The 23,735-nt window shown below is 52.0% G+C and overlaps 1 protein-coding gene across 2 annotated transcripts; it reads right to left on the bottom strand.

The window, feature by feature from the left end:
• Positions 1-10,600: 10,600 nt before the first annotated feature.
• On the bottom strand, positions 10,601-21,022 carry ALOX15B (arachidonate 15-lipoxygenase, type B). 2 transcript variants are annotated; one of them, XM_027518943.1, is made up of 14 exons: positions 20,700-21,020; positions 20,392-20,614; positions 20,018-20,099; positions 17,376-17,498; positions 16,994-17,097; positions 15,583-15,755; positions 15,204-15,350; positions 14,902-15,105; positions 13,783-13,869; positions 13,462-13,631; positions 13,162-13,283; positions 12,964-13,064; positions 12,706-12,876; positions 10,601-12,319 (listed from the first exon to the last, which is right to left on the bottom strand). In XM_027518943.1, exons 1-14 carry the CDS (start codon positions 20,844-20,846, stop codon positions 12,140-12,142), a joined length of 2,034 nt encoding a protein of 677 aa, XP_027374744.1. In that variant the 5' UTR covers positions 20,847-21,020; the 3' UTR covers positions 10,601-12,139. The 2 variants fall into 2 exon arrangements, with proteins under 2 accessions (XP_027374744.1, XP_027374745.1); XM_027518944.1 differs by lacking the exon at positions 12,706-12,876 and having other exon boundaries at positions 20,700-21,022.
• Positions 21,023-23,735: the final 2,713 nt, after the last annotated feature.

Below are 23,735 nucleotides of genomic sequence, written 5' to 3'. Positions count from 1 at the left end.
ACCCATGTATGCTGAGCAGAAAAAGTGGAAGGCAGGGGTAAGACTCTAGGGAAGAGATGCCACGTGAAACTTTCCTTTCATGTGACAAAAAAATGAAGCCACATGAGGCTCATGAAGTAGAGCCATCACAGAGCCCAGTGCCCAAGGGAGGTGGTTATGCTCAGGAACTGCGGGGATGGGGACCCACAAAGAAGCCAGACATCAAAAACACCTGGCCTCCAGGTGTGGAGGCCAGAGGTACATCCCAAGGATGTCTCCAGTGAAGGAGACTTAGAAGGGAAGTCTAGAGACAAGGCAGATGTCTTTGAGGGGAATAATAATAATAATGGCTAATGCTCAAAGAGCATATCATAGTCACCTGAGATTTGTGCTAAGGGCTTTACATTTAATTCTGATAATAACCTTTGAAGTAGGTCTCCTATCAGCTCCATTTTCAGATGAGAAAACACAGTTCAGTCAGTGCAGTCGCTCAGTTGTGTCCGACTCTTTGCAATGCCATGGACTGCAGCATGCCAGGCCTCCCTATCCATCACCAACTCCTGGAGTTTACTCAAACTCATGTCCATTGACGCCATCCAACCATTTCATCCTCTGTTGTCCCCTTCTGCTCCTGCCTTCAATCTTTCCCAGCATCAGGGTCTTTTCCAATGAGTCAGTTATTTGCGTCAAGTGGCCAAAGTATTAGAGTTTCAGCTTCAATATCAGTCCTTCCAAGGAATATTCAGGACTGATTTCCTTTAGGATGGCCTGGTTGGATCTCCTTGCAGTCCAAGGGACTCTCAAGAGTCTTCTCCAACACCACAGTTCAAAAGCACCAATTCTTCGGTGTTCAGCTTTCTTTATAGTCCAACTCTCACATCCATACATGATCACTGGAAAAACCATAGCTTTGACTAGACGGACGTTTGTTGGCAAAGTAATGTCTCTGCTTTTTAATATGCTGTCTAGGTTGGTCATAGCTTTTTTCCAAGGAGCAAACATCTTTTAATTTCATGGCTGCAGTCACCATCTGCAGTGATTTTGGAGCCCCCCAAAATAAAGTCTGTCACTGTTTCCCCATCTATTTGCCATGAAGTGATGGGACCGGATGCCATGATCTTAGTTTTCTGAATGTTGAGCTTTAAGCCAACTTTTTTCACTCTCCTCTTTCACTTTCATCAAGAGGCTCTTTAGTTCTTCTTCACTTTCTGCCATAGGGTGGTGTCATCTGCATATCTGAGGTTATTGATATTTCTCCCAGCAATCTTGATTCCAGCTTGTGCTTCATCCAGCCCAGCAATCTTGATTCCAGCTGTGTTTCATCCAGCCCAGCAATCTTGATTCCAGCTGTGCTTCATCCAGCCCAGCAATCTTGATTCCAGCTTGTGCTTCATCCAGCCCAGCAATCTTGATTCCAGCTTGTGCTTCATCCAGCCCAGCAATCTTGATTCCAGCTGTGCTTCATCCAGCCCAGCAATCTTGATTCCAGCTTGTGCTTCATCCAGCCCAGCAATCTTGATTCCAGCTGTGCTTCATCCAGCCCAGCAATCTTGATTCCAGCTTGTGCTTCATCCAGCCCAGCAATCTTGATTCCAGCTTGTGCTTCATCCAGCCCAGCAATCTTGATTCCAGCTTGTGCTTCATCCAGCCCAGCAATCTTGATTCCAGCTGTGCTTCATCCAGCCCAGCAATCTTGATTCCAGCTTGTGCTTCATCCAGCCCAGCAATCTTGATTCCAGCTTGTGCTTCATCCAGCCCAGCGTTTCTCAGACACAAAGAGTTAACTGACTTGCCCAAGGTCACACAGCTAGGAAGGAAGAGGAGGCAGGAAAGGACTGCAAGACAGCAGTGTGTCTGGGGAGAAGATGAGAAGTAGTCAAAGAACAAACCAAGACAGATGGAGCCAAGGGTGAGGTGTGGAGCCCTCAGGCTCTGGAGCTTCACCCCTCTATGGCTGCCCAGATCCAGAGCACGTTGTCTTGGTAGTAGTACTTGGCAAGGTCCTTAACCTCACGGTCAGCAGTTGGTAGGGCAGACAGAGGGAGCAGTAGGTGAGAGTTTCCAGCTCTTTGGCCATCAGTTCCAGGCTTCCCAGCTGTCCCATTGACATTATCTGTAATGAGCAGACAGTCTACAGCTTCTGGGAGCAAGGGGCTCAGGACCAGCCTTGGCCCCTTCCTGGCTCTCTCTGCTGACCACCAGGATCCCAGGCCTGACCTGGTCAGCTGAACTTTCCTGGTGCAAAAAGCCTAGTGCAGCCATAAAGTTTGATGTGGAAGATGTAGCGGAAATGAGGAATGAGCAGCTGGGGAGAACCAGAGTCTGAGGTTAGATGGGGCAGCCCGAGGTCCCCTGCAGCTCTGGACACTGAGAGGTGGGGTCCCTTACCTTGAAGATGGGGGGGCACATGGGAGGCTGCCATAGAGTGGCCAGAGCAAAGGCCTCCATCAGATAGTGGGTTTGAAGCAAATGTGTGTTCATCTCGTGCACCAGGAACTCTGCATGTCGCACTCAGGTCTTGGCCAGGAGTTAGTCCTCAGGCGAGTCACTGGGCTCGAAGATGGGGCTGTCTGGGCCAGGTGTCTGGGAGAGCTGGAATCGGGGGTATGGGGGAGGTGGGCAGGTGCCAAGCAGAAACTGGGCGCAGCAAGTGTGATCTGTCACCCTGCCCATGGGGCCAGATCACATGGTCAGCTCCCTTACTAGCCGCATCCCCAGGAAAGTTAATTAACCTCCTTGTGACTCAGGTTCCTTATCTGTAAAATAAAGTTGATGATCATAATCTTTCTCATTGGGTTGCTCTGAGGATTTAATGAGTTAATGCTGGTGAAGTACTTAGAACAGTCCTGGGCATGCAGTAAACTCCAGAGGAGTGTTTCCTACATGTGATCACATCCACTACAAGAGAGGAAACACTGTTGAGAGGTAAAATGATCAAAGGCCACCTTGCTGGCACATGTGGGAAAGCCCAGTTGAGGGCTCCTGGGACCAGCACAGAGTCATGCAGGTTCCTGGTTGTGTGGGGCAGGGGCTGGGAAGGGCTGAGTAGGATGAGACAATACATCATATTCAGCACTTGAAACAGCAGCATTGGGAAGGGGAAAAGCTTTCAGTCATCCTGAGCAGTTGACATGCCTCCCCCTTCCCTCCCAGGGCTCTGCCTTGCTGACCTGGATGGTGAGAGGTAGCAGGGGTCCACCAGGACGCTGGCGCAGCAGGGTCAAGGGGGCAGCCAAAAACTGGGGTTGTCCATTGACGATGCCGGAGCGGATGCCTTCGAGGATGGCGTGGTCCACCAGGTACAGAGAGCCCCTCCATGGGAGGACAGGATGGGGAAGAGGGCTAGACAGGGGGCAGTCCTGGGAGGCTGAGGGAGGCAGCGAGGGGTAGGGGCACTTGCAAATATTTAACTGGTGTGCTGGGTGTGCTTAGTCGCTCAGTCGTGTCCAACTCTTTGTGAGCCCCATGGACTGTAGCCCACCAGGCTCCTCTGTCCGTGGGATTCTCCAGACAAGAATAATGGAGTGGGTTGCCATGCCCTCCTCCAGGGGATCTTCCTGATCCAGGGATCAAACCCAGGCCTCCCACATTGCAGGCAGATTCTTTACCAGCTGAGCTACCAGGGAAGCCCCAATTTAACTGGAAGTGGTGGCTCAGGTGGTAAAGGGTCTGCCTGCAAGTCCCACAAGACTTGGGTTGGATCCCTGGGTCAGAAAGATTCCCTGGACAAGGAAATGTCAACCCACTCCACTGTTCTTGCCTGGAAAATCCCATGGATGGAGGAGCCTGGCAGGTTACAGCCCATAGGATTGGAAAGAGTTGGACATGACTGAGTGACTTCACCATCATTTTTTAATCCTATTCCCTGGAGCCAGGGGGTATTCTAGCCCAGGGCCAAAAAAAGAGAGAGATCTCTGCCTGAGTATTGGAGGTGCTTCTGCTGTGGCCAGCCCCAAACTTCAAGGACAGACAGGGAGAGAGGGAGCCCGGCTGGGGGATGGCACCTTGGGATGCAGGAGGTACCCTCGGGGTGAGGGCTCCTCTCTCCTGGTAGCCCAGAGTTGGAGGAGACGGCAACTCTGAGGAGCACTTTGTTCACCAGCTGCAGGGCATCCTCAGAAACCATGAGAATCAATTTTCTGAATGTTAAGGTCCCACCAAATGCAGGGAGCCTGGCAAAGCACCAGGAGAGAGCATTCCACACTGAGCCCTGCCTGCTCCATCTTTGCCCTTGAAGAATAACACACCTCCCTCCAGGGATGAACAGGAGACGTGGACTTAAAGGCGTGGCTGAGCTAGCTGGGAAAGGAGTGGGAGAGGGTGAAGGGTGGTCAGGGCTGGGTGGAAGAGAAGGGATCTAGGGGACTGGGAGCCAGGGCATCTGGGCTTCTGAAGACACCCGGAGGGGAGGGAAGGTTGCCTGGACCCCCTGCACTCCTCACCTCTAGCTCAACCTGAAGACTGGTCCTGGGGCTCAGCATGGGAGCCACCATGGCATCAGTGACAGGGAAGTTCTTGGACAGGTGGTGAAAGTGTCGGATCAGGACCTGGTTGAGGCCGTTCAGGAACTAATAGGCAAAGAAGGTGTCCTCCTTCCAGTGCTGAAACACATACTCTGCAGGAGGTGGGTGTGCAGAGGGTTGCCCTGGAGACCAGGGACCCAAGTCCCCTTCCTCCAGCACTGCCACTGCTCCCAGGACCCAGATCTCCAGCTTCCAGCACCGTCTCTTCAAGATGCTCCCTTTCTCCTGCACCAGCTAGATGGATGACATCACTAGCAAGTGGTTTTTCAGAAAACAAGGGATCAGAATTTAGAGTCAAATTCAAAAGGACTTTCAGCCCCACCCATTTCTGGGGGAACCTCAGGTACTCTGTGATATGCACTGACTGCATTTGGTATTTGAGTAGAATTTGAGAAAGTCAGAAGAGTGAGGAATGCTGGACAACAGCAGTGTCCAAGCCCATTCTGTTTTGGCTTCTGAACTACGAGGGGTTCTAATTCCCTGTTAAAATTAAAACTCACCAGGACAATGACTGATTCTCCTGCACCTTTGCCCTGGGACAGCCTGGCTAATTTGTTAAACCAGAACGATCATTGAGAAAGAGAGTTTTCATCATCTTGGGCTGTGGCCAAAGTGCTATTTTTTTAATGGTTACTTATTTATTGGGCTGCAGTGGATCTTAGTTGTGGCACGCAGGATCTTCAAGCTTCATTTCAGCACGCAAACTCTTAGTTGCATCATATGAGATCTAGTTCCCTGACCAAGGATGAAACCTGGGCCACCTGCATTGGGAATGTGAAGTCTTAGCCACTGGACCTCCAAGGATCACCCATGGCCTTTTTTTTTTTTTTGTCCAGTGGGTTTTGAACTGAGTTTCCACATGTATAGTTTGGACCCATAGTGCACCCAGGAAGAGACATGGATATTGGAGAGTGGAAACTCCTAAATCCTTCGACTTAGCCTGATTTTCAAGCCTGCATGCAAGGCACAAGGCCCCCAAAAGGTAGGTGGCAATTTGAAAGGAAAAAGTCTTTCTGCTTCAGGTGTTTTTTCCTGAGGGCTGAGGATATTCATGAGACGCATGTTTCCAAGTGTTCAGAACAAGTAACTGTTAGGGACAGTTTGAAGATGTAGTTACAAAGTCAGAGGAGGGGGATGACCAGCAAACAGACCCACAGGGCAGAGGCTGCAGGCTTTCAGAAATGGTGAAGATAGAGCAGATAGCAGGAAAGTGTTCGTCCTTGTGTTAACAAAGAAGGAGCCTTCTTAGAACTTACTTCCTGGTCATTCTTGCTGGAGCCCTGATGGGTGAGAATGGCTCCAAGAACAGTGGGCCTTAGTCCACCCTGAGGGAGGGGCTGCAGTGGGGAAGGTGTTGGGTGGGGCAGGCAGGCTCACAGGGAGAAGATGCAGCCTTTCTGATCCATTGCTTTGGCGACTGAGTAGTGCAGGCTGAGATCAAGCTCCTTGAGGTTTTCAGCATCCAGGCAATGGGGTATCCCTGGGAAAAACTCAGTCCACCTGTAATGGGCAGAGGTGGAGATGGAAGTGAGGTGCTGGTGGCTCCTGGGCCTGGTTGTACAAGGGAGGGCTTTGGGACGGGAAGCTCAGGCATGGCAAGGTGGGTGGAGGGCTGTCCCAAGACTTGGAGCTCCTCATGTGTGTGCTGTCTTGGGGGGTGGGAGGGGGTCAGATCTGAGGCTCAGCTGACCTCAGCAAACAGGACCAAGTGGTCCCCCTGTTAGCCAAAAACTAAGAAGTGGTGATCCTAGGGACGACCAGCCTGAAGTCTCCTTGAACTGCTCATGGGTATTTCTGCTGCCTCGCCATAATCTCTGCCTGGCTCTGGGCACAGAGCAGAGGGTGGCTGTCCTGCCAGGTGACTATGGTTGGGAGAGGGAAAATGTAAGAGGGGAACCTGGCCCCAATCCTCAGCACCCCAGCCTCTCCCCCTCCTCTCCTCAGACCTGGGGTGGGGCAACTCTGGTCTGGAGCATCAGTCAGCCACTGGCCTCCCTGTCTCTTTTACCTCTTCCTGGGGGGTGGAGAAGCCCTTCCATTCCAGGCAGACCCTGCTTCAGCAAACTGCAGCCTGCTCCCTCCCAGTCACTGACCCCAGCTCAACAGCTGAGGCCAACGGGGAGGGGGCAAAGAGCAGAGCTAGAGAGAAGGGCGTGCTAACCGTTTTCATGCCCTTCTTCTGTGCACCCCCAGTTGCCTGCCTCCCCAGCCTTTCCCTTGCTTCCCTTGTGGCTCAGCTGGTAAGGAATCCGCTGGCAATGCGGGAGACCTAGCTTCAGTCCCTGTGTTGGGAAGATCCCCTGGAGAAGGGAACGGCTACCCACTCCAGTATGCTGGCCTCGGTCTCAAAGAGTCAGACACAACTGAATGGCTTTCACTTTCACTTTCTTTCCACCCTTTCCCTCCACTTCACATCCCTGGTCTCTTCCCACCAGGCCCACCCTCCTCCACTCACTACACCCACTGCCACTCCCTGATACTCTTGTCTGAACCACTGGTTCCTCCCCCCGACTGGCCCCTCCACCAGCTCTCTCCTCGAATCAATATCATTTCTCCCAACCATTACCCCTGCTTCCCAGGGGCCCCTACTGCCACCCCCAGGTGATCTCCCCTCCTCCACCTTTCCCTCCTCCCACCAGTGGCCACACCAGCCCACAGGTGCCCTCGACCTGCACTAGCCTCCCTCAGTGGGAGGGCCCCAGCCTGTCCCCACTCACCTGTCCCTCCAGCAGCACCTGGCTTCCCTCACCCTCCAGCCACTGGTAGCAGTGGAAGTGGAGGGGTGCGCCCCAGGGCACCATGAGCTGGAGCCAGCAGCAGAACCAGGCATCCTGGGCCGAGGGCGCGAGGGGCCCAGGCAGTGCTGGGGGCACCTTGTGCACACACACCAGCAGCACTGGGCCCACGTCCTGGGGGGGAGCGTCAACCTCGAAGTCCCTGGGGGTTTGAGTGCGAGGGTGTCTCGGCCAGCACCATACTCATTGCATCTTGCCGGAATTCCTTCCCAAAGCCGTCCAGCCTCAGGCGGGAGCTCTCGCCTGGGGTCCCAACCAGGCTAACGGACACTCTGTCTCAGGTCTCTGAGCCCAGAAGGGAGCCGCGGCCACACGCACAGTGTACTTGCTCATGACTTGCCGTCTAGGGGTCCAAAGTGCCGCAGGGAACGAGGCAGGGCTGGCTGGCTGCATGAGGGAGAGGATGCAGAAGAGGAGGAGAGTCGTTGGGGAGGTGGGGCGGGCGGTTCCACGAGGCCCCATGTGCCAGGCTGGGGCCCCATGGCCTGTGCCCTGACAGGGGTCTCCCCTGGAGCTGTGACCCCGAAGCCCACCCAGCACCTCCCCGCCGCCCAGGCCGTCTCCCGCAGCCCGCCGTCTAACCTTAGCTCCTCTTGTTGTCTAAGGGGCTCTGCCTCCCTTAAAGGGGGTCTGCTTAAGGCTACTCCAGGTAACTCCGCCTCCTCCCTGTCCACACCTTTGCCACTGGACAGTCTGGCTAATTTGTTAAACCAGAATGCCTAGCCCTTGGGGGGAAGGGACGGAACCACTCTTCTTATTGCACACAATCACCCCGTGTCCTCCCGCTGCCAGCCAGGCCCTCTCTTCATTTCTGAGCCTGTGGTCTGGTGACTAGCCTCAGAGCTTTCTCGGTAGAGGCGTGATCTGTTGCATCCTCGCTGGGTAGTGATCCCAGGCTTCCAGGAAGTCTAGTATGGATAGGGGAGAGAACAGGGGCGCACAAAGGTAGGGGAGAGGCTGGAAGAGGACCCCGCACTGAAAGAAAGGTCACAGGCTCTAGGCACTGCAAGGGTGGGATGTCCAGCCCCTCCCTCCAGCCTGTCAAAGTATGTTTTCAAAAAAATTAAAACCATGATTCCTACAAATTAGAGTGAACATAAATCAAAGCTGAATGGCACAAAATCATTCAATTCATCAAAGTGGTAATGCTGGTTCCATGAACAGTTGAGGAGCTGCTATTTGCAGGCAATTTTATAAAGGATGTTAAGTATAAAATTGCTGAGTGAGATACCAAACTAGCTATTGTCCTACACGGTGATAAACTACCTCCTTTGGGGTTATCTTATTTTACCGAACAGAAATCATTTGCCTCTCTACCAGACACAAGTTATGTGAACTTTACATGGACTAGCAAAATCAAGCAATGATACATTCTTCTAGAAAACTATCCTTGAAAGGACAGGCAGTTGTTCTGTTGATCAGTTTTGGATATTTTTTTCTTTTTTGAGATTTATTTATTTTTGGCTGCGCGCAAGCTTTCTCTAGTTGCCAAGAGCGGGGGCTACTCTTCCCTGCTGTGCTTGGGCCTCTCATTGTGGTGGCTTTTCTTGTTGCAGAGCACAGGCTCTGGGAGCTCGGGCTTCAGTAGTTGTGGCATGTGGACTCAGTAGTTGTGGCTTGTGGGCTCTAGAGCGCAGGCTCAGTAGCTGTGGTGCATGGGCTTAGTTGCTCTGCAGCATGTGGAATCTTCCTGGACCAGGGATCGAACCTGTGTCTCCTGCACTGGCAGATGGATCCTTATCCACTGTGCCACCAGGGAAGTCCCATGGATATATATATATATATATATATATATATATAATTTTTTTTTTTTCTTAATAAGGCTGTTCCTGTGGGGATATCATGCAATCAAATAGCTCTCTTTTTCTGGGATTTCCCCCCACCCCATCTCCCACCTCCACTCTCAATGTAAAGTCCCCATTCCCTTATGCCTCATCATGGCCCTGTTGTAGAATCCCACTACTTAGGTTGTTGTTTTTTTTTTTTTTTTACCGTCAGAGAGATCATACCATGATAATCATTGTGCAAGTAATTTTCCACCTACATAGCAATATATCATGGATGTGTTTTCTGTATCAGCATTTGAGGATTGAATTGTTACCAGCTACATTATTTTTCTTAGTTGGATTGTTTCCTAAATTTCTAAAAGTTTTTTCCTATTATAAGTAATATTGCATAGAACATTTTGTAAACATTAGATTTTGAGGTTTGAGACTTAAAGAGTTCTCCTCCAAAGCTACACTGTCAACTGTTTCACCAGGGCCCTGTGGTGTCACACCCGTGACCCTTGACCTCTCACACCCATCCACACCTTTGGTTCCTTGCCTTTACTTTTTATGTCCCACAACCCTTGTGTCTGCACTGTCTCATTATCCTCCTTCTGTGCTAATGTCTTATAGTGTTGCCTCTGTTTCTACCTCCACCTACCCAGGGTTTATCCTTCTCTGTCCTTAAAACTCAACATTAAAAAAATTATCATGGTCCCATCACTTCATGACAAATAGATGGGGGGGGGAGTGGAAACAGTGACAGATTTTATTTTCTTGGGCTCCAAAATCACTGTGGACAGTGATTGCAGCCACGAAATTAAAAGATGCTTGCTCCTTGGAAGAAAAGCTATGACAAATCTAGACAATGTATTCAAAGGTCCGTATACTCAAAGCTATGGTTTTTCTAGTAGTCATGTACAGATGTGAGAGCTGGACTATAAAGAAGGCTGAGTGCCAAAGAGTTGATGCTTTTGAGTTGTTATCCTGAAAAAGACTCTTGAGAGTCCCTAGGACAGCAAGGAGATCAAACCAGTCAATCCTAAAGGAAATCAACCCCGAATATTCATTGGAGGGACTGATGCTGAAGCATCCAAAGTCCAATACTTTGGACACCTGATAAGAAGAACTGACTCACTGGAAAAAACCCTGATGCTGGGAAAGATTGAGGGCAGGAGGAGAAGAGGGAGACAGAGGATGAGATGGTTGGATGGCATCACTGACTCAATGGACTTGAGTTTCAGCAAACTCCAGGAGATAGTGAAGGACAGGGAATCCTGGTGTGCTGCAGTCCGTGGGGTCACAAAGAGTCAGACACGACTGCATGACTGAACAATGACAATCTCTGATGACTCACTCCACCCTATTTTGGAACACTAGACAAGGAGTGGTAGGAGGTAAGCTGGGCACTCCCCCAGCTTTGGGGACTTTCCACCATACAATCCTTCCTCTTTTCCCTTTCCATGACTCCCACCTTCCAGAAGTTCATGGTCTAGTTGAGAAGACACACAGGTAAATAAAAAAGGACATTGGAGGGTTTTAGGAATCATGCATTTATTAATTCCTCCATTCAACACCTCCTGAGCTCCTACAGTGTGGGGAGCAGTTACAAACCCTGTCCTTGAGAGCTTACAGTCTAGTGACAGAGGGAAGGACAGGGCTCAGGAGTTCTGAAACATGCCTCCACGGTAGCCTCAAGGGCAAGTGAACGATGGAGGCGGTATGCCAGCTTCATCTTGGATGTCCCTCCTACATCACTCCTCTCACAGTCCATCGGCCAGAATTGATCACATGACTGCAACCTAACTGAAAGGTAGGCTGGGAAACACTGGGAAGTAGATATTTGTTGAGCGCAGATTCTTCCTCCTGGAGTTTGAACACTGAGCCCAGGACAAAAAATAGGAGGAGCTTCCGTCATCCTGACAGCAGTGCCTGAGGACAGCGTCCGCTGGTTCTTGTGCCCAGAGTTTCCAGTTTCTGGTCCTTCCTGACTGAGTTTAACTCCTACTGTGTTTAACCCATTCTCCAGTCCCTCAAGACACTCGGTTTCTTTTTCACAAATTCCTTTATTGCTTGAGTTTGCAGGAATTGTTTTAAACAAAAGCTTGACAGCTGTATCTGAATCATTTTGGGCTGCACTGAATGTCAATAAAGAATGAACAGTTCCAGTTCTGTCACCTGGGCAGCATTCCCCTTTCTGAAGCATTGTTCTATTTATTTCAGTGGCCATGTTTGTGCAATTATTCAAATATATATTGTATCTGTCTACAGTGTTTTATAAAAATTAAGGAAACTGAAAAAACCAGAGCTCTATTGCCTACACTATGAGACAGAGATGGAAATCATCAGGTGAATTCAAGAGGACACATTTGTGGCCTTAATGGATGTTCACTGAGTCAGAACAAGAAAAAAGAAAACCAGAAGAATGTATATGAAATGTTGGAATTCTGTCATTGAAGATTGAATCTAGAAGGCAGTGTATGATGAATGATATGATATCGCCTAAGTCTCCAGAAGTGGAAACTGTTTTATAATATGCAAGGCTTTTGTCCAACTTTGGGGCATGTTTATTTAGAAAGCGGATGTGGGCACTGCCTGCTTGTCCTGGGCAGTACGTCCTCCTGCCTTGCTTCCTGTGGCCCTTTCTCAGTGGGTTGTTCCTTTCAAAGCTGTGACCAGAGGTCACTATCAACTTCTCTGGCAGTTTTCAGGCAGACAGTCTACAGGAGGGCTGCCCTTGAGTCAGGTGACCATTGGTCCAGTCAGCTGTGGTCAGGGGGACCAGGGGCAGGACTGTGTTCCCCCCATGGAACCCTTCCAGGGGGCTGCAGGTGCGCAGGCACTTTGAGGCTTAGAGTCTTCAAAAGGCACAGTGGTGCCCTCCAATGAGGTTCTGTTCTCTGGGGTTTTGTTTTTGCTTTGTTTCTGTTTCGCCATGTGTGTGTTGGGGGGTTAGTTGTACCAGGCTGTTGTCCTAGGAGAGGCATAGGGGGGCCTGATTTTCTGGGGAGTCCTTTTCTCTGGGTGGCAGGTAGCCTATAGCGATGCCCCCATGGGGCCCTGTTCCCCAGGGCAGTTAGATGGAGACGCTATTCTCAATGAGGGGAGGGTCCAGGTAGGGGTAGGGTAGCGCCAGGCTGTGGTTTCGCTCTTGGATGTCTCGCGAGATCTCAGCCAGGCGGCTCTGGAAGGCAGCGATGCTCCGGCGCGGGGCCTCCTCGGTGAAGTACTCTTCCGGGTAGGTGCCCAGGGGCCTCTGGGAACCAAACACAAGGGTGGGTGAAGGGGCTGCTATGCAGCTGTGACCCGCCTTAGCCATCCATCCAGCGGGACCTGAAGCAGCCTCTGATTGAGCCACCTTCCCCTGAACAGTAATGATTACTATGGGCAGCTCTGAGGTTGAAGGCTCAAGTCAGAGGGCCCGGCCACCCTGGAACTTATCACACGTTTCCCTTGCAGTGAAGGGTGACTCTGCATCATCTCATTTGGCCCTCCTTGTGAGATGTCCAGTGCCCATGTGTCCCTCTGGGAAGGCTCCGTGGGGTGTGTGACAGTAGAGTAGGATCTGGGTCAGGAAGGGTAAACAGCATCGCCTCCCTTACCCTAGGGCTGGCCCAGCCAGGTTCCCAGCCCCACACTCACTCGGTCTCCAGGCTCCTTGCTTAGCAGCCAGAGGGCAATGACCACATCACACGTGGCATTGACTGGTGGGAGGGTGGCTAAGAAGCCCTCCAGCCTGGCCTGGCCTTTGGAGGTGGGCGGTGGCAGCTGCATGCTGGGTGGCAGGTTGGGCATCCAGGCAGCAAAGTCAAACTGACAGCCAAGAGGGCAGAGTGAAGTTAGGAGCCCATCCTCCTCCCCAATCCTGCCCCCCTTCTCATTGACATTGACCCTTCTCACCTGCCCTGCACTGACAGCTGAATGCTTGGCCGAACAGTTGAATATCACCATGGTGACATACTGTATCAGGGCTTCCCGCGTCCCCAGGGTGGAGGGTAGACCTGCAGGGAGAGCTGGGCTGGGAATGGGGCTGTAAGGGTCCTGAGGACAATGCTGCAGAGGTCTGAGGGTAGGACCTAAGAACTGAGGTCCCCCTACCTGAGCTCTCCCGGCCTAGGAAGCCCTCGGAGAAGATCTCCCGCACCCAGGCCTGGAGTTCACTGTCATCACGGACAGACTCATCACTCGGGTAGTAGATGCCGATCATTTCGGAGACAAAGCTGCAAGGTGCATGGGGTTGCTGTCCCAGCTGTCAACCCAACCATCCCTGAGAAGCGCCCCTGCCCAGTCCTGGTGCTGTTAATGTCCATCCCTCCTCCTGGTGGGCACCTCTGTGAGCCTTCCTTCTCCTTCCTCCCTGCCCCCAAGGCTGAAGCTCTCTGGGGCTGGATCCCTCACCGCTCCACTGCACCCCAGATCTGCATCCCATCATCCCGGTAGTAGTAGTCCGGGATGTCTTCAACTCCTCGGGCCCGAATATCATCAGGCAGACACAGGGCAGAATAGTTCAGCTGTTTCATGTTCTTCTGTATCAGCTCAGAGAAACCTCCAATGCCAAGGCCTGTGGACTGGGAGATTGGACTCCTGGTTACCACAGCCCTTGCCCCAGAAGCAGGAGGTAATACTGTGTGGGGAGACAGGGCCACTTCCACCCCAGGATCTCAGAGTCTTCATACTGAAGGACTAGCCCACCCACATTCTCCCTAAAGCAGTCCTTACCCTGTCCACCACCTGCCCAGGGGCAATGAGCCGTTCTCGGGCCAGCGTGTTGATATGCAAGGTGTACCGAGTGTGAGGGATCAGCAGCTGTAAGGGCCATAGAAGAGAGCTGGGTAAAACCTGAGTATCTCTGGTCCCACGCCTTGCTTCACAAGGCACCCAGTCCTGTAAATCACTCATGGAAAGAGATGACAGTGACAGGAGAGGCTGCCTGGTACAGAGATTAGGGCTCTAGGCCCAGTGATGGGGACCAAGATCCACCAGCATCCTTTTCTGTGACCTTGACCATGTGTGTTCCTCTCTCTGGGTATCAGATCACTGGGCAAATGAGAGGGCTCATCTGGATGAGCTCTGTGAATCCCTCCAGCTCCAGCATCCTGTGATTTTCTGACCCCTGGGTAGGCAAAGCACCGTGAAAACCAGGGCCTGTGGGCCTGGCAATGTGGAACCATCCCCTAGAGCCCACCACTGAGTGCCAGGCCCTGGGAGCTGCAGATTGTCAGAAAGAATCAGCCTGGATTGAAGAGGACAGGGTAGGGCCTGCATCCAGGATCTAGGGGACTGTCTAAGGAAGAATCAGAAAGTCTCAGCAGCTGTGGACCCATCACACTGACAGAGGAGATGCTCCAGGCCCCTGGAGGGGATGAATCTGGGCCATCTGATGGCTTAGCAAAGCCCACCTTAGAGACACCAGTCTCTCTCTCACAGCTTCCCATCTCTGCATCGATCTGCAGAAAACCTGCTGGCCATGTTCTCACTTTGGCATCTGTTTGCCCCAGGTCTCTCCTCTCCTAGGAGCTGGGCTCCTGTGACAGCTGTTGGACTGAGCTCCCCTAGAAGGGAATCTCTCTGGGGCACAACCTGCTGTCACATGCGGTCCTTCCTCTATCCCCAGTCCCTATTACTCTACCCCAGCTTAGGGCTTGTCGGAAAGCAGCCCCTTGGGGCAGTTGTGCAGGGAGTTGCTACTGTGGCAGGATGGGGGCTTAGCATCCTGGCCTGGAAGGACAGGGCCATGTATGGACAGGCTTCATGGAAGAGGCACCCCAAGGGGCAGGCCCAGGTGCAGGGACCCGCAGGCTTGGGGCACAGTCTGGGCCATCTTGCTGAGCCACTGACCTTGAAGAGGGGGTGGCAGTGGGGCAGCTGGCGCAGCGTAGCCAGGGCGAAGACCTCGGGCACCAGGTGTGCCTGTAACAGGTGTGTGAGGGCCTCGTGGATGGAGAACTCGGCATTGCGCACCCACGTCTTGGCTAGCAGCCAGTCCCACTTGTCATCACTGGGCAGAAAGATGGGGCTGTTGGGCCCGGGAGTCTGGCTGAGCTGTAGCAGGGGCCGGTGGGGAGAGGCAGCCTTGAGTGTCTGCCCACTGTCAGTCAGACCACTCCCCACCCCTGCCCTGCTACCTGCCAGCTGCTGACCTGGATGGCGAGCGGCAGCAGGGGCCCACGGCCGGGACGCTGGTATAGCAGGGTCATTGGGGCCGTGGAGAACTGAGGCCTCCCATTGATGACATTGGTGCGGACACCAGCGAGGAGGTCGTAATCCACCAGGAACAGAGACCCCTTCTGCGGGAGAGATCAGAGGAGCCTGGGCTGCCATCTGGCTTTGTGCAGGTGGGGAGTATGGGAATTTGGGAGAGGATGCGAGGCTAGGAGTAGAGTGTACATGGGAGAGGGTATTCCTGGCACACCGTGCACCATAGGTCCTTAACCAATGTGAGTATGGTTCCTTTTTGGTAGGGATGGGCCTGAAGGACTGAGATGGGGGTGTGCAGGGCTGGGACCCCCTGCCCCTCACCTCCAGCTCGGCCTGCAGGCTTGTTCCAGGGCCCAACACCGGGGCCACCATGGCATCGGTGACAGGGAAGTTCTTGGGGAGGTGGTGACAGCGTCGGATCAGGACGGGGTTGAGGCCATTCAGGAACTGGTAGGCGAAGAAGGCGTCCTCCTGCCAGTGCTCACACACGTATTCTGTGGGGAGGGGCAGGGGAGATGGGACTGGTCACCCCAGCCCCCGGGGGATTGCCCCCTAGCCACCATGGTGGAGCTTCCCTTGGGTCTGTCCTATGTGCCCCTCTCTTCTCACTCTGTACCTTTCTTAGGGTGACCTCCTCTGACCCCTTGGCTTCAGTTCACTCAAGCAGCATATCTTAGTCCCCAGACCACCTGGCCTACCATCTCCCTGCCATCCCCACCTCTGTGACTCAAGCACAGCACATCTGAGGCTGAACATGGGCTCCGGCTCCAGCCTGGGCCCTGCCCCATTGCCTGGCTTCCCAGGAATTGCACCTCCATGCACCAGATCACCTGGGGCAGAGCAGCTCCCCGCATCCTCCTCCCATCAAGTCCTGTTCATTCTCCATCCTCAGTAGCTCCTGGTCCACCCATCCACTCAGCACTGCCTTGCTGAGGTTTCCATCCTCTGCTGACCACGACCAGAGCCTCATGTCCTGTCCTGCTTCCACTTCTGTCCAGACAGCCCATCCCCTGTGGCACAACTGGCTACACATTCCCCAACAGGTAGCTGGTTGAAACTTCCCACTGCATATAGGAAAGGCCCGAGCTCCTACCATGGCCTCCGCAGTTCTGCACATCTGGGGGCCCAGACACCTCCCCTGCTTCACCTCCTATCTTCTTGCCCTGGATCAATACTCTTTGGCCACAGCAGCATCTTCTGCCCCTAGGAGGTCTCTGCTCCTTCCATCTTCAGGGCCTTCACCTGCACCACCCCCCGAACCTGAAGCACCCTCTGCTCCCCTACACCACGCCCAGCACTGCTGACACCTACCCAACTTTGAGGTCTCAAGTTTTGACTCAGCCTAAAGTCACCTCTGTGGGTCACTCCCTAGCTGGACCAAGATAGCTGCCCCTTACACACTCTCACTGGAGCTGTGATGTGCAGGCTTCACAAGTGAACCTCTTGATTTACTTTTGAGCCTACTTTGCTTTTTGCCTGCTCAACTGGAAGCTCTGGGGGGACAAGGACTGTGCCCACAGCCCCTAAGACACTGTCTGGTGTGTAGTAGCCAAAAAGTGTCTGATGGATTAAAAGGCATTAGAAGGTCAGAGATGCCCCCAGTACACATCCTCTTTTGTGTCTGGGGAGAAAGTAAGGCTCAATGAGGATCACACAGTGGACTGGGGCTTGGTTTTCTGAGATTCCTGTTAGCAAGAGCTGATGCCCCAGGGAAGAGGTCTGCAGCCCTCACCTACAGCTGGAGTCTTCCGGAAGTTGAACACCCGTCTCATTTCCTTCAGACTCTTCCAGAGCCCCTTGCGGTCCAGCAGCCCTTTGAGTTTCAGCTCAGCCAACCTGCCAGAAGATGTGACGGGTCAGGTGGGGGAGGCAAGAGGCCCTGGGAGACCCTCCCTTGTCCGCTAGGCTTATCCTTCCTGGGATTCCAAACCAGCTTCTGGGGCCCAAGGCAGTCCCTACCCCAAGGCTGCCATCACCCTGTGGGAATAGGTGGTGAGTAGAGGCCTTGCCCTGGGCGGGGTCATGTGACCCATATTCCTGATGGTGGGGAGGGCAGAAGGCAGGGGTCCTAGGGCATCGGAGACCCATGGACAGGAGAGGGGGTTTGTCCTCACGCAGAGCTGCCTCGCAGGTAGAAGGTGGTGTTCTTGGCCACAGAGTATTTGATGTTGAGGTTCAGGTTTTTTACGGTCTCCTCGTCGAGGCACCGAGGCCAGCCTGGGATGTAAGTCTTCCAGCTGGAGGGAAGAGCCAGAAGGCAGTCAGCAAGAAGCCTCAGAGAACCCACTGACCAGGGATAGAGGGTGGCAGACTCTTCAAGGCCCTGATCAAGGCCAGCCCCTTTCCACAGGCAGGAGTCTTTCTGGGCTCTGCCTTTCCCCTCCACCCTCAATGCTGCAGGGAGAGCTGCCATGTTCCCTGGGAGACTCCTCCCCTGGTCCATTGATTGGTCCAGGGTTGGGCACCTGGCCAGAGAGAGGCCAATCAGAATCCTTCTTGGGAAATTAGAGATTGGGGCTGGACCTGGGGACATCTCTCTCTCTCTCTCTCTGGGTATCTGGGTTATAACATGTAAACATCAGGACTGCTAGTTACAGCCATTTCCCATCATGTGGCCTGGGAACAAAGAAAGCTGTTCTGCAGAGAGAAAAGTGAAGCAGGAGAGAGAAGCATTTGGGGGCTCCAGAGACAGGGAAGAGACTCACCTTGTTTCTGGCCCCTGAGATTTGGCTACACTTCAAGGCCTCACTTCTGTGAATATCTCTGTGACCTGCTGACACATTCCTTTTTTTTTTTTTTCTGTCTGCTAGTTGGAGTCTGTTTTTGTTTTTGCAAAACTCCCAACCAACAGAGATGCATTGCAGAGGGGACACTGTCCTGAAGGTGGGAGTGTGTGAAGGCATCAATTGCGTTTGGCAGGCATCCCATGGAGAGACACTTCAGCCTCTGTAGCTTGAGGGAAGCTAGAAATTTCCTCTGGTCTGGCCTAAAGCATCTCTAAATCCCTTTATCCAGCAGCAACACAGCCTGAGATCTTTGGGTGAAATGGTAAAATCATGTCCCTGCAAAGCTGAGTCGACCCTAGCCAGGCGTCCTTTCACTCCTTCCCTTGTTCATTCTTTAGTTCATTCAGTCATTGCCTTGGGTTTGAACAGGCACCTTCTAAGAACAATTTGTAATTAAAGTACACTGCCACTAAGTGGTGGCCAAACCCTGCTTCTCAAACTTCAATGCACAAAAATTTAATTCGCCCAGGGATCTTGGTAAAATGCAGATTCTCATTTACTAGATCTGGGATGGGTGGGCCCAAGACCCTGCATTTCTAACGAGCTCCCAGGTGATGCTGACTCTGTGGATCTGAGATCTTGCTCTGAGTATTGAAGATGTAGCCACCAGGAGCAGAGGTAACTGAGGACATTAGGAACAACAGTCTATACATTTGTGCAGGGCTTAGCAGCTGACAAGCTGTATTCATAACCATTTTCTCATTTGTTCTTCCTAAAAACACAGATCAGACTGGTATTCTTAGCTTCTTTTGCAGGAGAAAATAAGGATTAGAAAGGTTAAAGAATTTGCCTAACCTTTCACATCTCCTGCCCTGCACAGAGGCTGGCCCTGCATTTCCTGACTCTTGTGTCTTTGTTTTGCCAAGAAAGGAACAAAGCACTCCTTCACTCCATGGACACACCCGTCTCCATCTGTTCCCTCACCTGGGGCCATTGCTGGCAGATTGTGCCTCATGGTTTTCTCAGGGATATAATTCACAACACATGTGGAAGCACCAGCAGCCAAATGAGCCTGCAGCTGCTGTGCCCCCAGAGACCTGAAGCAAAAGCCTGCAGCCCGGGCTTCAGACACAGCCTGGTTGGCCAGATCATGACCTTTTGAAAACCTGCTCCTGAGTGGAGTCCCTGGCTTTCTGCCTCAGGAGACCCCAGAGGCTCCAGTCCCTTCTGCAGCCCTCCACCTTCTGCCAGGGGGCCCTCTAGGACTCAGCTATCCCAGCTGACCTCCAACAATGTTGAGCCCAGAGCAGAGAAAGAGCCCCCTCCCATCCCTTGCCCACCCTGGAGGATGAGTTTCCTGGGGGTTGGGGTGACATATTTCTGGATCTGCCCCTACTTCCAGGAGAACACAACGTGCTGATGTTTGAAAAAGCCCCAGGGGAAGAAAGATGTCAGCAAGATTAAGGCATTGATAGCAGTAGGTTTCAAGGTTTAGTGGGCATGAGTCACCTGAAAATCTCCTTAATACAACATTGCTGGCAACAAAGATTTACTGTACCACACAAAAAATTATGCCTGGAACCTGTGTGCCTGTGTGTGTGTGTGTGTGTGTGTGTGTGTGCACGCGTGCTTAGTCGTTTAGTCATGTCTTTGAGACCCTGTAGACTATAGCCTGCCAGGCTCCTCTGTCCATGGGATTCTCTAGGCAAGAATATTGGAGAGGGTAACCTTTCCCTTCTTCAGGGGATCTTCTCAACCCAGGATCGGACCCCGGGTCTCCAGCACTGCGGGCAGATTCTATACCATCTGAGCCATCTGGGAAGTCCTGTAATAACCTATAATGGAATATAATCTAGAAACAACCTGAATCACTATGCTGTATACCGAAAACTAATATAATATTTTACATCTACCATAGTTTCATTAAAAAACACCAGTATTGCCGCCCTCCCCCCTCCATATCTGATTCGGGAGGTCTGAGGAGGTCAACCTATCTCCACCCCCTCTCCACACAGAAGCCCCCTCCTCACCGGTAGGTCTCCCGCCTGGCCTGCAGCTCCTCCCTGCGCTGTTGCTGGAGAGTGGGGTGGTGATCTTCCCAGGAGATCTTCGCTGTGGGAGGAGTGGAGCAGGTGAAGAGGGCAGAGAAAGCCCCCTGATCCCTGGCCTCAGCTACTCCCCCCTCCACTTGATTCACCCCTTACCAGGTCCCTTGCCCCCAGAAGGATGGCTTCTCCCACTCTAGACTTCCACCTCCCCCTTCCCCCAACTTCCCCTTCCCGCCCCGCCCCCCAACCCTGTGCCCCTGTCCCTCCGCCTTAGCGACACAGGTTCATCTCTCCGATCCTCCCTTGCCCTTTTCTCCAACACACCAGCCACCCCCCCTTTCCTGTGTGCCCGTCACCTGTCCCCTCCCGCAGCACCAGGCTCCTCTCGCCCTCCAGCCACTGGTAGCAGGGGAAGCAGAGCGGCGCGGCCCCGTGCGGCGTGAGCTGGAGCCAGCGACAGAACCAGGCGTCCCCGGCCGAGGGCGCGAGGGGCCGAGATCGCGCTGGGGGCGCCTTGTGGACGCGCACCAGCAGCACCCGGCCCACGTCCTCGGGGGGCGTCACCTCGAAGTCCTCCTCCTGTGGGGAGGAGACGTTTAGTATCCTAGAGGGTCGTCCCTCCTGCTCCCTCCTCCACCTCCACCCCTACGTCCCAAGCACTCACGGCGCCCGCGTTGAACTCTTTGCCGAGACGGTCCAGGGGCAGTGGTGGGGTCTCTCCTCGGGTCCCCACGATGCTGACAGATATTTTGTCCCACGTACCGGCCCCGAAGGCCTCTCCGGTGGATACCCTCACCCTGAACTTGGCCATGGGGACAGCCGGAATCTGGCTCTCTCCTGCTGGTCGGACTGCAGAGCCCAGTTGCTCACCCCCAGGGACATGCACCTCCGCACCCTGGCCAGGCAACTCTGAGTTCCCGTGGGGCCTATCACCACCTCAAAAAGCAATCCCCGGCCCAGGGCAGAGAGGGCGGGGCTGAGAGGCAGGGAGAGAGGCAAACCGCTGTGTCTGCTGGTCCGCCCTGGGACGTGTCCGGACTGGGGTTTGGGAGACAGACCCTTTCAGTGATGGGCAGGGCCAGAGGGAATTGGGATCCACTGGAGCTCAGGGGTTCGTTTGTCCACCTCTTTGTTTCTTTGCCTTTTTAGCCTTGAAAAGCTATGCAGAGAAATTCCCTTGCGATCCAATGGTTAAGATTGGCACTTCCAATGCAGGGGACACGGGTTCAATCCCTGATCAGGAAACAAGATCCTGTATGCGGGGCAAGAGGTCGGGGGAGAGGGGTGGAATCCATTTTCTGCCATTTTAGTGGAGATTGGGGAGGGGACAAAAGCCAATGTTTGTTTTATCCAGAATAACTTAGAAGATCAACCTGTTGCATTTCTCCATGCCTAAATCCCCACTAGATCTATCCATTGTCCCCCATTCTGTTACCTTTTGTTGTTTTCTGTATATTTATGCTGAAGCAGGAGCAGTTGCCTGCCTTGAAGCAGGCAACAGTTACATTCTCTTAGCTCTGGGAAATTTGGTGGGGAATCAGAAGAAGGTTGAACTAGAACCAAATGATGTGGTCTCCTGTGAAATGTTTGCATTCATTTTATTTTCCTGTGTGCATCTTACCTGGTTTCCTAAACTTGCAAAATTACAAAAAGTTAAGAAAGTAGAAACAAGGGAGGAGGATTTTTTTTAAATAATTTTTTTCTTTGAAGGGGGAGGCAGAGAAATAGGGCAATATTGGAGGATATGGCATGAAAGGAGAGCCGGTTTCAAGATGACCAACTCTTACAAATGACTCTCAGTACTGAAGAAAGGCAATGCCAAAGAATGCTCAAACTACCGCACAATTGCGCTTATCTCACATGCTGGTAAAGTAATGCTAAAAATTCTCCAAGCCAGGCTTCAGCAATATGTGAACCGTGAACTTCCAGATGTTCAAGCTGATTTTAGAAAAGGCAGAAGAACCAGAGATCAAATTGCTAACATCCGTTGGATCATCGAAAAAGCAAGAGAATTCCAGAAAAACATCTACTTCTGCTTTATTGACTGTGCCAAAGCCTTTGACTGTGTGGATCACAATAAACTGTGGAAAATTCTTCAAGAGATGAGAATACCAGATCACCTGACCTGCCTCCTGAGAAATCTGTATGCAGGTCAAGAAGCAACAGGTAGAACTGGACATGGAACAACAGGCTGGTTCCAAATAGGAAAAGGAGTACATTGAGGCTGTATATTGTCACCCTGTTTATTTAACTTATATGCAGACTACATCATGAGCAACGCCGGGCTGGATGAAGCACAAGCTGAAATCAAGATTGCCGGAGAAATATCAATAACCTCAGATATGCAGATGACACCACCCTTAAGGCAGAAAGCGAAGAAGAACTAAAGAGCCTCTTGATGAAAGTGAAAGAAGAGAGTGAAAAAGTTGGCTTAAAACACAACATTCAGAAAACTAAGATCATGGCATCCAGTCCCATCACTTCATGGGAAATAGATGGGGAAACAGTGGAAACAGTGAGAGACTTAATTTCCTTGGGCTCCAAAATCACTGCAGACGGTGACTGCAGCCATGAAATTAAAAGACGCTTGCTCCTTGGAAGAAAAGCTATGACCAACCTAGACAGCATATTCAAAAGCAGAGACAGTACTTTGTCAACAAAGATCCATCTAGTCAAAGGTATGGTTTTTCCAGTGATCATGTATGGATGTGAGAGTTGGACTATAAAGAAAGCTGAGGGCCGACTGATACTTTTGAACTGTGGTGTTGGAGAAGACTCTTGAAAGTCCCTTGGACTTCAAGGAGATCCAACCAGTCCATCCTAAAGGAGATCAGTCCTGAATATTCATTGGAAGGACTGATGCTGAAGCTGAAACTCCAATACTTTGGCCACCTGATGATGAGAACAACCAACTCACTGGAAAAGACCCTGATGCTGGGAAAGATTGAAGGCAGGTGGAGAAGGGGATGACAGTGGATAAGATGGTTGGATGGCATCATCGACTAAATGGACATGAGTTTGAGTAAGCTCCAGGAGTTGGTGATGAACAGGGAAGCCTGGCATGCCTCAGTCCATGGGGTTGCAAAGAGTTGGACACAACTGAGCAAGTGAACTGACTGACTGACTGCTGCTGAATACTTCAGTTACAGTAGCCAAGTGAATTGCCAAAGTCAGTTCTGGTTAAAATTTTCTGTTGTTGAACCTGTTAACCTCCGGCTTTTTGTATCTGTGAGAGCCTGGGGTCCTGTCCCCACTTGTGCTCTGGATCCTGCTTCTTTCTCTTGTTCAGGATTTTAATTCTGAGATTAGCACTTCTCCTCCTGCATCAGTTTCCTTGCCTCATTCCCAACAACACAAACATGTCTTGGGGGCAGTTGTTCTCAAGATTGACAGCATATTAGAATCACCTGGGAAGCTTTGAGGATTTGAAATAGATCAACTGGAATTCCATCACCTCCACTAGCTTTGTTTGTAGTGATGCTTCCTAAGGCCCACTTGACTTCCCATTCCAGGATGTCTGGCTCTAGGTGAGTGATCACACCATCGTGGTTATCTAGGTCATGAAGTTCTTTTTTGTTTAGTTCTTCTGCGTATTCTTGCCACCTCTTCTTAATATCTTTTGCTTCTGTTAGGTCCATACCATTTCTGTCCTTTATTGTGTCCATCTTTGCATGAAATGTTCCCTTAGTATCTCTAATTT

This window comes from Bos indicus x Bos taurus, chromosome 19 (genome assembly GCF_003369695.1).
Source record: "Bos indicus x Bos taurus breed Angus x Brahman F1 hybrid chromosome 19, Bos_hybrid_MaternalHap_v2.0, whole genome shotgun sequence".
NCBI lineage: Eukaryota > Metazoa > Chordata > Mammalia > Artiodactyla > Bovidae > Bos > Bos indicus x Bos taurus.
The sequence above is the reverse complement of the archived record's forward strand: the minus strand, read 5'-3'. Positions and strand labels throughout refer to the sequence as shown.

Excerpts from the sequence above, each read along its gene's own strand:
- ALOX15B (XM_027518943.1), bottom strand. The coding sequence starts at position 20,846 with ATGGCCAAGTTCAGGGTGAGGGTATCCACCGGAGAGGCCTTCGGGGCC. Across the intron at positions 15,106-15,203 it reads TGCTGCCGCTCGCCATCCAG|CTCAGCCAGACTCCCGGGCC; the intron begins GTCAGCAGCTGG and ends CCCCTGCTACAG. Across the intron at positions 12,320-12,705 it reads GCAAGGAGCCTGGAGACCGA|AGGCCCCTGGGCACCTACCC; the intron begins GTGAGTGTGGGG and ends TTTGGTTCCCAG.